At 32.7% G+C, this 12,831-nt stretch overlaps 1 protein-coding gene across 1 annotated transcript in view; it reads right to left on the bottom strand.

Annotated features, from left to right (window-relative positions):
- RP1 (RP1 axonemal microtubule associated) overlaps window positions 1-12,831 on the bottom strand; it is a 550,286-nt gene that overhangs the window by 144,758 nt on the left and 392,697 nt on the right. Inside the window, exons 19-21 of the mRNA XM_053715884.1 lie at window positions 6,959-7,091; window positions 2,094-2,245; window positions 166-320 (exon numbers count right to left, since the gene is read on the bottom strand). Of these exons, the coding sequence (XP_053571859.1) occupies window positions 166-320; window positions 2,094-2,245; window positions 6,959-7,091 (440 nt within the window). The remainder of the gene's footprint in view (window positions 1-165; window positions 321-2,093; window positions 2,246-6,958; window positions 7,092-12,831) is intronic.

Here is a 12,831-nt window from a genome sequence, read left to right as displayed (position 1 = left end):
TATGACAAAAAGCACACTCTTACTAAATAGAAAATATAGATTTTACCAACAAAAGTGGAAACATTTTCCATAAAAATGACATCAAATATGTAAGTAACCTTGAGGGAATACTGATACACAAGATTAAAAAAAAAAGTAGAACTGTGATAGTATAAATAATGTTACCTTTCACAATGGAAGATATATTCAGAATTCATCCCACGCTCCCTGATGATTACTTTTTCACAAAACCAGTACTGTGACTTGTGACTGGCCTCACAGCATAGAAGTACTTTATGTAGCTCTCCAAGTGACACGGCTTCAATTTCAAACACATCAACCTAAAGGGTGAGCACAACATGGCATAGTATATCCAAAGCTACTGCTCTCCGTGCCCCAGCATAGCATTATATTATGGTGTTGAGTCACCATCTATAATCCCAAAAATAAATGTTTGAATCAACCTATGGAATTTTACAAAATGACCTCAATACAAAGTCATCACTACACCTTTTATAATATTATTGTAAATGGATGTTAAAATATTTACTATGTTCCATGAAAAAAAAAAATATTTTAAATGTTGTTAGTTTTTTTTTTATATATTTTTTTTATTTTAAAAGAAGATGGTTCTAAATCAAAATCAAACTACATTTTTTATATGGTGATGAAAGGGTGCCTCTGTCCATCCATGGGATTTACCCTTATCAACCATTGAACAAACTGTCCATAAGAATTGTTTGTGCACAAAAAGACATCTCCTGTTAATTTCTAAATACATTTTAACACCTTTAATGTTTTAAACATTTTAACATTTTGAATTGCTGCTCTCTTATATGCACAATCATTTTGAACTATAACCAATTTAATTCATTTATAGGGACATTAAACACTAAGGGACAGATTACAAGTGGTGCACTATGTAGCATTTTCGCTTGCACACAAACACCCCCAGAACTAAACTTTTAATGAATGCAAGGCTAGCATGCGTATTACAAGTTGAAGGTAAGATTGCACATGAGCAAAAGCCGTCACATGCTAACTGTAGGACTTCGGATATTGTGACTATGCTAACTTCTTCTCCCCATAGCCTTCAATGGAGAGTGTAAATGGAAAAATAAATATAGAGAGATAGAGGTATATATATATATATATATATGTATATATATATATATATATATATATATATATATATATATATGTATATATATATATATATATATATATATATATATGTATATATATATATATATATATATATATATATATATATATATGTAGGAATATATATTTAAAAATACTAAGAACATTTTTGCCTATGTAAAAAACATTAGAATGTAAAATATGTACTGTACAAAAAGTATTAAAATTCAATAAAAATAATTTTTATTGTTTTCAAGTATTTCGGTGGAAAGGGCGCCAAAGCATATATACCTATGTTGTGTTTAATGCAACTTCTTTTTAGCCCTAACCCGAGGTCTTCAATCACGCTAACCAGACTAGTGCAAATTTAGCTTGTGCTCATGCGGTCACATTTATTTTCAACACAGATATGATATTTCAATATCGCGCACACTCTACTGTTAGGGCGTCACTTGTAATCTAGATCTAAATACATTTCTTGCACCTCCCTCTAATCATGGGGACAGCCATTATGGATTCTAGGGTTGACTGCAGGCTTCTGAAGGAGAGTTGCTGCCCATCTGCAAACGTCGGCAATGGAATTAAGTGAATGCTAGATTTCAACATGGCGGCTCCCATGGTTAGAGGGAGACAGGAATAACCTCAATATACTATGCTTAGAAAATGTATTTAGTTTTTAATGTCCCTTAAAAATGTTTAGTAAAGTAAGATTTAAATTATTCACTGTTCAAAAAATCGATTGATAGCCAGATTTATGAAACAAAATCGATCTCACAGATCATTTATGCAACACATCTATCTAAAAAAAGATGTAAACAATGGAAATTGCAATTCTACACATTTGTAGTTCTTGTCTAAAACAGACTCTCTATAAATATGTATATCACAATGTTTGTAAGTAAATAAACACAGCAGAGCCTTGAAGATGAGTAAAATAACTATTCCTGGTGGTAAAATCAAAGACCACATACCTGGCCTTTTTGGAATTTTACTGGAAGATTTGATTTAAACAATAGTCGTTTTCCTGAGTCGCCTCTTTCTCCATGGATACAAATATAAACTGAAGCCTGTGTCTCTGCTTGCTCTATATTTCCAGTGAGGACATGCACTTGATATTTTACAACTAAAACAGAAAACAAAAAAATATTATTTAAAGGAACATAAAACCCCAAAGTTTTCTTTCATGATTCAGATAGAAAATACATTTTTAAACAAATTTCAAATTTACTTCTATTATCAAATTTGCTAGTCCAAAAAGTCCAAAAAAAACTTTCATGTTTCAAATAGGGCATGTAATTTTAAACAACTTTCCAATTTACTTTTATTACCAATTTTGCTTTGTTCTCTTGGTATTCTTAGTTGAAAGCTAAACCTAGGAGGATAATATGCTAATTTCTTAGACCTTGAAGGCCGCCTCTAATCTAAATGCATTTTGATAGTTTTTCACCACTAGGGGGCATTAGTTCACGTGTTTCATATAGATAACATTGAGCTCATGCATGTGAATTTACCATGGAGACAGCTCTGATTGGCTAAATTGCAAGTCTGTCAAAAGAACTGAAATAAGGGGGCAGTCTGCTGAGGCTTAGATACAAGGTAATTATACACGTTTTACGAGGTAAAACGTGTATAATTAAAACTGTGTTGGTTACGCAAAACTGGGGAATTGGTAATTAAGGGAATATCTATCTTTGATATTTCACTACTGAGAGTGAGAGCTAGCTGAACATGCTGGATGAGCCAATGACAACAGGCAATAAGTGCAGCCACCAATCAGCAGCTAATTCCCAGTAGTGGATCGCTACTTTTGAGCTTGCCTAGGTATGCTGTTCAACAAAGGGTACCAAGAGAAAACAGCAACTTAGATAACAGAAGTAAATTGGAAAGTTGTTTAAAATTGCGTGTTTTACATGAATCATGGAAGAAAATATTTGGGTTTTATGTCTCTTTAGTATCTACACATAGTCATATTAATTCAATTGAGGTATTTTGTAGCCTAGGTTTGAAGCCAATTGTAGACTTTAAGAGAACAGTGTGGGGGAGTTCTGTAATTACACTCTTCTGCATTAGTATTTGCATTTGTAATATTTGAAATATGTCTTTGAGCATGAAATAAAATTGTTTTTTATAATAAAAAATACATTTGTGTAGAATGAACGGTAACATTGAAATATTGAAAGTAACATCTGAATATTTAAATGTAACATTTAAACACTTTTGAATGTTGAGTCTCATAGATTTTTACATTAAAGTCTTGGAGATTTAACATTTTAATGTTAGTATTCAAATGTTCTGTTACATTGATTATATGGAAAGTCAACAATTTTTGCAAGAAAATGAATGTGAAATGTTTCCCCAAAATTTGATACAACTAGAATAAATCACAATAGCGAGTTTTTTGGCTATTTTTCACACCCGCAATCACATTTTTGTCTCACAGAAATTTAGCCCTATTTCCAATTTTTAATATGGGGCCAAAATGTTCTCTGTGATCACAATCCATTTTCAAGAGACTTTCCAACACCTCTTAAAGTCCAGCTTTGATTTTTCAAATGTAACACCTCAAAACACTTGATAAATCAATGAAGTGGCCTTTTGGACATCTTTGCAAAGATTCCAAGACTTTTCTGAAACATTCTATTATACTGCACATGTGCAAGACACTCTGGAATGGCAACAGGAGACACTCTGGATAGGCAACAGGTGTAGTTGCATACATAGTATCAATTCATTAAAGGGACAGTCTAGTATAAATTAAACTTTCATAATTCAGATAGGACTTTTAATTTGAATCAACTTTCCAATTTACTTTAAACTAAACATAGGTAGGCTCATATGCTAATTTCTAAGCCTTTGAGGGCTGCCTCTTATCACAGGCTTTTTAAATCTCTTTTCAACACAAAGAGACAGAAAGTACACGTGGGCCATATAGATAACACTGTGTTCAGGCACAGGGGGTTATTTAAGATTTAGCACAAAACAATGCTACATTTAAGACAATAGATAATAAACAGTCACAGTCATGTGATCAGGGGGCTGGAAGAAGGTTCCTAGATACAAGGTAATCACAGAGGTAAAAAGTATATTAATATAACTGTGTTGGTTATGCAAAACTGGGGAATGGGTAATACAGGGATTATCTATCTTTTAAAACAATAGCAATTCTATGGTAGACTGTCCCTTTAAAGCTCTATTCATTACCAATACATTATTATTCATTACTATTACAGTGGCCAGGGCACATATTTACTTATGTTTAGGTTCATTTACATATGTATATAAGTTGAGTATGTGATATTCTGTACAGCTTAGAGTATCTGCAGGAAAAGTGAGAGGAGGAAGATCCCAACAGCTAGAACAAGCATGGAGCAATCTTTTTCTGTTAACATTTGAATCTACGTCACGCTCACACTGTCGTAATTGTCACTATTAGTACTGATGTCTTCACTTTAAAATGAGATTGCGTTATCATGAGTTAAAAAGGAACATATTGCAATCAGATCCTATCCTCATCACTGCTAAACCATCTGAATACCAGTTGTGTGTAGCCATGAAGGTCTTTTAATATTTTTAAAAGTATTGTTTTACCAATATTTACATTTATTGATTATAAAAGCACAGTTTCCAGGTTTGGCGTGATCTGAAAACAAGAAGAAGACTACAGGTTTTCATTAGAAGAATTTATGACATCTTCTTATAATGGATTTTTACAGTACTGAAACTGTAAAGCAGGGGGTGTCAAACTAGCTGCCCACAGGCCTCTTGCGGCCCACAACCTAATTCTGTGCGGCCCACATCACCTCCATGAAAAATAATAATTATAATATTCTTATTACTTAAAGAGCGGGTGCGCTTACTGTAAGGGATGCGCATATGTGCAACCTCCATTCGGCTCTCCATTATAATGACTGTATCCATTTGTTCTGGCATTGCGATTCACTTATTGTATAGTGAGCAGCTGCACTATGGTAGCAAAATCATTAAAACCCCTCAGTCTTTAACGAGTAACATTGTTATTAAAAAGAAAAAGGCAAACACAAATAAGTGCATAATTATTTTTTTGACTCATGCAGAACTTTTGTATATGTGTTCATTACTATGGAGGCACTGATTTCACACATTCCTTTCCATAATTTTCTCTTTAACTAAAATCGTATACTTTATATTTGATAAATATATTTTATATGTATTTATTTTATATTATATTATATCCAACAGGTATATGTCTATGCAACAGGTATACGTCACTATATAAACAGTGTGTTGCTGTGCCAACAGCATAGTATACTATTATCTATATTATTGAACTCTGGCTCACAAAGGCAAAATCCTGTTTAGAAGTTCAATAATGTAGGTTCAAACACTGTTATAATTGTGTTTGGACTTAATGTGCATCAAGGGTTCTATCCCTGAACTGCTCTAAGACAGCAAAACCATACGAATGTTGCTTAGAAAATGAGAGAATACATTTTTTTTAAAAACCTTCATTTTGCATGGTGATGTTTTGCAATGCAGGGATTCGTTGCTTATACTATGTATAGCTAAACAAATGGCTTTAATGTTCCTTTAATAGATAGATATGATTCATGTTTAAATCAAAATGTGAACGAATTAGAAAGGTTCTCCGCCCGATGTTAAATGACAGAAATGGCATAATGGAGTTTGTTAACAAAGTACAAAACATAGCCAAGGCATTACGAATGTGGCATGAAAATAATTTGTACCCTATTGTTATAGAGGTCTATTCAGCAACTGAAATATCTCCAGTTCCTATATTATCATATGCAGTGTTTTTTAATAGTATCCCAAGTTTCACAGGACTCCATAAAAAATACTTTATACTTTTATTCATCATACTAAAATATTAAAGGGACAGTAAGAATTTTTTTTTACTGTAAATGGCTGGTGGCAAACAATCATCAGACTCGCTACTGAAAACATGTTTCAGATGCGTTGGAAGTCTATGCTGCAATGCTTTTAAGGCAATGCAGTAATTAATTATGCTTATTGTCCCTTTCATAATATTCTTTTATGATATTCAATCATATGGTATTGACACATTGGGGCCGTATTATCATTCTGCGGGCGGACATGATCTGCTGTAGCGGATCATGTCCACCGCACATCGATAAATGCCGACAGCATACGCCGTCTGCATTTGTCATTGCACAAGCATTCTAGTGAAATGCTTGTGCAATACCGCCGCCTGCACATTTGCAGCCAATAGGACACTAGCAGGGGGGGTCTATCAACCCGATTATTTCTGATCAGGCTGGTCGCTGTCCTCCACCTCAGCGGTCTTAAGAATGCTGCTTCAGCGGAAACTAAAACTACGGGGGTAGATTGCAGCATCCGCTGCTTGTAAAATCTACCCCATTCACTGCATTAGCAGAGTTGATTATTAATTTTTCCTTTTTAATGATTAACAGCTCTCAGACGTTTATATTGTACATTTTTTTCTCTCGCTGTGGCAGTGGTTTACTATTATCGTCTCACATAATTTTACAAAAAACGTCTCACAAAAGGAGATAGTAAGACACAAAGAAAGGGCAAAACAGTGGGCTAAAATGTTTAAAAAAATGTATTAGCAACATTATGGTGTTTGGATTGATCCCTTTGTAGTGTGTAAGGAAAAGAAAATAATAATTTACAATTGTTAAATTCATGTTTTCTATTCTAAAACCATCCTGAGCTGATAAGTGTTAAAAGTGTTGCCATGGGAATTCCATTTGTATATCATTTATGATGTCATTTTGTTATAGATAATATGAAACAGAATATAACAATATGTTTAATCACATGAACAAGTTTACTTAAAATGAAGCTAAAAACCTACCTTGGTAAATAGGTTTTCCATTTTCTATAACAGGAAGCTCACAGAGAATATCATAGTCTCCTTGACTTCTTGACAACCATCGATTAGCTTCAAAAATAAAAGTTTTTCCACTTTTCATGTTTTTCAGGATTACCTAGAAAACAAATGGCAACTATTTTTGTACAGTCTGTACTTATCTCTCCTCGTCCATTGCATTAAGTTCTTTCTCTGACTGTACATAGGCTACTTTACATTCTGATCTCAAACCATTCTGCTCCCCTCTTACAATAATACGGTAAATCTGTCTGTTTTACATTCTCACAGTTTCACTTTTTAAATCAATCAATGGTGTAATTTATGATCTCAAAAGGATTCTACTTCCAGTAACATATTTGTTTAAATACATTTTATCTCTGTACTTTTGTTTGTCTCTTTGATCCATACAAAAATGTATAAATAATGAAAGATTGTTGCTATCTCTCAGAAAGGTGAGCAAAGAGTATAATGCAGAAATGGAAACTGGTGATTTTTAATTTTAGGTAAACTAACTCATTTGTTAATTCAATTTTTTATTTATAATGATACATTATGCCCATTTTTTCTTGTGCTTAGTACACTGTTGTTTTAGATAATCCTGTTTGATGGTTTGATGATTTATAAATAGTAATATTTTTAGCTTTATGCAACTTATTGATCTACCATGGGAGGCAGATGAGCTGCTGATTTAAAGAAAAAAAGTAATTATATTGTGGTTTATTTGCTCTTCAATTTTCCAAAAGAATTATCAAATTGTAATAAGTAAGAAATGTTTATTCAAATATATAATATAAGATAAGATTATTATTGTGGGAAACAGTTTAATGGTATCTAGTTTCTCAAACTGTGGTACATGTACCCTGTTATCATTGGCAAGGGATACACCAGGGTATGTAGAATCAGCCAGGGCTTTTTTTTTGTGTGGGTACCCACCGGTACTGAGTACAACCATCTCTGCCATCTCATGACAGGTAATATTTGTAATCTTCATGTAAATACTCTAGTTTTCACAAGAGGGTACTGCAAAATATATCAAGCTTTGTAACTTTATCTTTTTGCTTTTCTCCAAGTTACTGAGCACAATATATCAATCAATAATGAGTACTGGCACTGTTTTTTACAATAAAAGCACTGGATTCAGGTATGGTATATTATAGAGGGTAAGTGACAAGGGAAGTGAGTGACTGGAAAGGGCCCCTGTTAAGGGACATAATAAAGTGCCAGAATAAAATATTGCATATAAATTGGGTTACATTTATTAAAGGATCAAAAAGTAGTAACGAGCATAAGTGAGAAATTCCACATCACTTCAATCTATCCGAATCTCTTTTCGTCGGCAAAATCTAACTAAAAATGCGCAGATAATTGGAATGCCAGCAATATGAAAGAACTACATTTCACTGATTGCCATTCCTCTGTTGTCTCAGGGAGGCGATCATGATGCTTAAATATTGTGTATATTGCATCTAATACAGTCCTTAGGTGTCTAGAGAATGTCAGTTGACTTATGCCAACCATAACACTGGACACAGATTGGAAAGACCCAGTGGCCATGAAATGCAGAACGGCCAACAATTTCAACATACCAGGGACAGCGATTGTTTTAAATGTAACTGGATGAAAATAGTTCTTTATCTGGTCAAACAATATCAGAATTGATTGCCTTGAAAGATGGAACCTCTGCACTATCTCACGGTCTGTTAAAGCTTCAATACCACAACAGGCAAAAACAATATTGGCACCCGTATGCGTCGTATGACGGATAATTGCAGACATTGAATACAACTTCATAAAACACTAGCTTTTTATTGTTCTAAATGGAGTTCACGACATAGAACGTGGCGAATACACATTTGCTATCCAGGCAGATATTTTGATGCGAGTTTGAGACTAGACAGTGTAAAAACGTGGCAAAGTTGTTCGAATTTGGCTTAATTCAGGCGTAAAATATGTCAAAATTAATCAGACGCAATATCAAATCTGGAAACAAAAACAACTATAATGTTTTGGATAGGGTACACACTTTGATATATCTTGAAACTAAATTACACAGGCAGATTAAGAGCTGAAGCTTTAATAAATAGACCCCAAAGTATGTAATATGTGCCAGTTAAGTGTAACAAGCTAAAATAAGTATGTAATATGTGTCACTTAAGTGTAACATGCTGAAATAAGTATGTAATATGTGCCAGTTAAGTGTAACAAGCTAAAATAAGTATGTAATATGTGCCAGTTAAGTGTAACAAGCTAAAATAAGTATGTAATATGTGTCACTTAAGTGTAACATGCTGAAATAAGTATGTAATATGTGCCAGTTAAGTGTAACAAGCTAAAATAAGTATGTTATATGTGTCACTTAAGTGTAACATGCTGACATAAGTATGTAATATGTGTCAGTTAAGTGTAACATGCTGAAATAAGTATGTAATATGTGCCAGTTAAGTGTAACATGCTGAAATAAGTATGTAATATGTGCCAGTAAAGTGTAACATGCTGAAATAAGTATGTAATATGTACCAGTTAAGTGTAACATGCTGAAATAAGTATGTAATATGTGCCAGTTAAGTGTAACATGCTGAAATAAGTATGTAATATGTGTCACTTAAGTGTAACATGCTAAAATAAGTATGTAATATGTGCCAGTTAAGTGTAACATGCTGAAATAAGTATGTAATATGTGCCAGTTAAGTGTAACATGCTGAAATAAGTATGTAATATGTGCCAGTTAAGTGTAACATGCTGAAATAAGTATGTAATATGTGCCAGTTAAGTGTAACATGCTGAAATAAGTATGTAATATGTGCCAGTTAAGTGTAACATGCTGAAATAAGTATGTAATATGTGTCACTTAAGTGTAACATGCTGAAATAAGTATGTAATATGTGCCAGTTAAGTGTAACATGCTGAAATAAGTATGTAATATGTGTCACTTAAGTGTAACATGCTGAAATAAGTATGTAATATGTGCCAGTTAAGTGTAACATGCTGATATAAGTATGTAATATGTGCCAGTTAAGTGTAACAAGCTAAAATAAGTATGTAATATGTGCCAGTTAAGTGTAACATGCTGAAATAAGTATGTAATATGTGCCAGTTAAGTGTAACATGCTGAAATAAGTATGTAATATGTGTCACTTAAGTGTAACATGCTGAAATAAGTATGTAATATGTGCCAGTTAAGTGTAACATGCTGAAATAAGTATGTAATATGTGTCACTTAAGTGTAACATGCTGAAATAAGTATGTAATATGTGCCAGTTAAGTGTAACATGCTGATATAAGTATGTAATATGTGCCAGTTAAGTGTAACATGCTGATATAAGTATGTAATATGTGCCAGTTAAGTGTAACAAGCTAAAATAAGTATGTAATATGTGCCAGTTAAGTGTAACATGCTGAAATAAGTATGTAATATGTGCCAGTTAAGTGTAACATGCTGAAATAAGTATGTAATATGTGCCAGTTAAGTGTAACATGCTGAAATAAGTATGTAATATGTGCCAGTTAAGTGTAACATGCTGAAATAAGTATGTAATATGTGTCACTTAAGTGTAACATGCTGAAATAAGTATGTAATATGTGCCAGTTAAGTGTAACATGCTGAAATAAGTATGTAATATGTGCCAGTTAAGTGTAACATGCTGATATAAGTATGTAATATGTGCCAGTTAAGTGTAACAAGCTAAAATAAGTATGTAATATGTGCCAGTTAAGTGTAACATGCTGAAATAAGTATGTAATATGCGCCAGTTAAGTGTAACATGCTGATATAAGTATGTAATATGTGCCAGTTAAGTGTAACATGCTGAAATAAGTATGTAATATGTGCCAGTTAAGTGTAACATGCTGAAATAAGTATGTAATATGTGCCAGTTAAGTGTAACATGCTGAAATAAGTATGTAATATGTGCCAGTTAAGTGTAACATGCTGAAATAAGTATGTAATATGTGCCAGTTAAGTGTAACATGCTGAAATAAGTATGTAATATGTGCCAGTTAAGTGTAACATGCTGAAATAAGTATGTAATATGTGCCAGTTAAGTGTAACATGCTGAAATAAGTATGTAATATGTGCCAGTTAAGTGTAACATGCTGATATAAGTATGTAATATGTGCCAGTTAAGTGTAACATGCTGAAATAAGTATGTAATATGTACCAGTTAAGTGTAACATGCTGAAATAAGAAAGGAAATAAGTATGTAATATGTACCAGTTAAGTGTAACATGCTGAAATAAGAAAGGAAATAAGTATGTAAGATGTGCCAGTTAAGTGTAACATGCTGAAATAAGTATGTAATATGTGCCAGTTAAGTGTAACATGCTGAAATAAGTATGTAATATGTGCCAGTTAAGTGTAACATGCTGAAATAAGTATGTAATATGTGCCAGTTAAGTGTAACATGCTGAAATAAGTATGTAATATGTGCCAGTTAAGTGTAACATGCTGAAATAAGTATGTAATATGTGCCAGTTAAGTGTAACATGCTGAAATAAGTATGTAATATGTGTCACTTAAGTGTAACATGCTGAAATAAGTATGTAATATGTGCCAGTTAAGTGTAACATGCTGAAATAAGTATGTAATATGTGCCAGTTAAGTGTAACATGCTGATATAAGTATGTAATATGTGCCAGTTAAGTGTAACAAGCTAAAATAAGTATGTAATATGTGTCACTTAAGTGTAACATGCTGAAATAAGTATGTAATATGTGCCAGTTAAGTGTAACATGCTGATATAAGTATGTAATATGTGCCAGTTAAGTGTAACATGCTGAAATAAGTATGTAATATGTGCCAGTTAAGTGTAACATGCTGAAATAAGTATGTAATATGTGCCAGTTAAGTGTAACATGCTGAAATAAGTATGTAATATGTGCCAGTTAAGTGTAACATGCTGATATAAGTATGTAATATGTGCCAGTTAAGTGTAACAAGCTAAAATAAGTATGTAATATGTGCCAGTTAAGTGTAACATGCTGAAATAAGTATGTAATATGTGCCAGTTAAGTGTAACATGCTGATATAAGTATGTAATATGTGCCAGTTAAGTGTAACATGCTGAAATAAGTATGTAATATGTGCCAGTTAAGTGTAACATGCTGAAATAAGTATGTAATATGTGCCAGTTAAGTGTAACATGCTGAAATAAGTATGTAATATGTGCCAGTTAAGTGTAACAAGCTAAAATAAGTATGTAATATGTGCCAGTTAAGTGTAACATGCTGAAATAAGTATGTAATATGTGCCAGTTAAGTGTAACATGCTGAAATAAGTATGTAATATGTGCCAGTTAAGTGTAACATGCTGAAATAAGTATGTAATATGTGCCAGTTAAGTGTAACATGCTGATATAAGTATGTAATATGTGCCAGTTAAGTGTAACATGCTGAAATAAGTATGTAATATGTACCAGTTAAGTGTAACATGCTGAAATAAGAAAGGAAATAAGTATGTAATATGTACCAGTTAAGTGTAACATGCTGAAATAAGAAAGGAAATAAGTATGTAAGATGTGCCAGTTAAGTGTAACATGCTGAAATAAGTATGTAATATGTGCCAGTTAAGTGTAACATGCTGAAATAAGTATGTAATATGTGCCAGTTAAGTGTAACATGCTGAAATAAGTATGTAATATGTGCCAGTTAAGTGTAACATGCTGAAATAAGTATGTAATATGTGCCAGTTAAGTGTAACATGCTGAAATAAGTATGTAATATGTGCCAGTTAAGTGTAACATGCTGAAATAAGTATGTAATATGTGCCAGTTAAGTGTAACATGCTGAAATAAGTATGTAATATGTGCCAGTAAAGTGTAACATGCTGAAATAAGTATGTAATATGTGCCAGTTAAGTGTAA

Source organism: Bombina bombina, chromosome 5 (genome assembly GCF_027579735.1).
Source record: "Bombina bombina isolate aBomBom1 chromosome 5, aBomBom1.pri, whole genome shotgun sequence".
In the NCBI taxonomy this organism is placed as follows: Eukaryota; Metazoa; Chordata; class Amphibia; order Anura; family Bombinatoridae; genus Bombina; species Bombina bombina.
The sequence above is the reverse complement of the archived record's forward strand: the minus strand, read 5'-3'. Positions and strand labels throughout refer to the sequence as shown.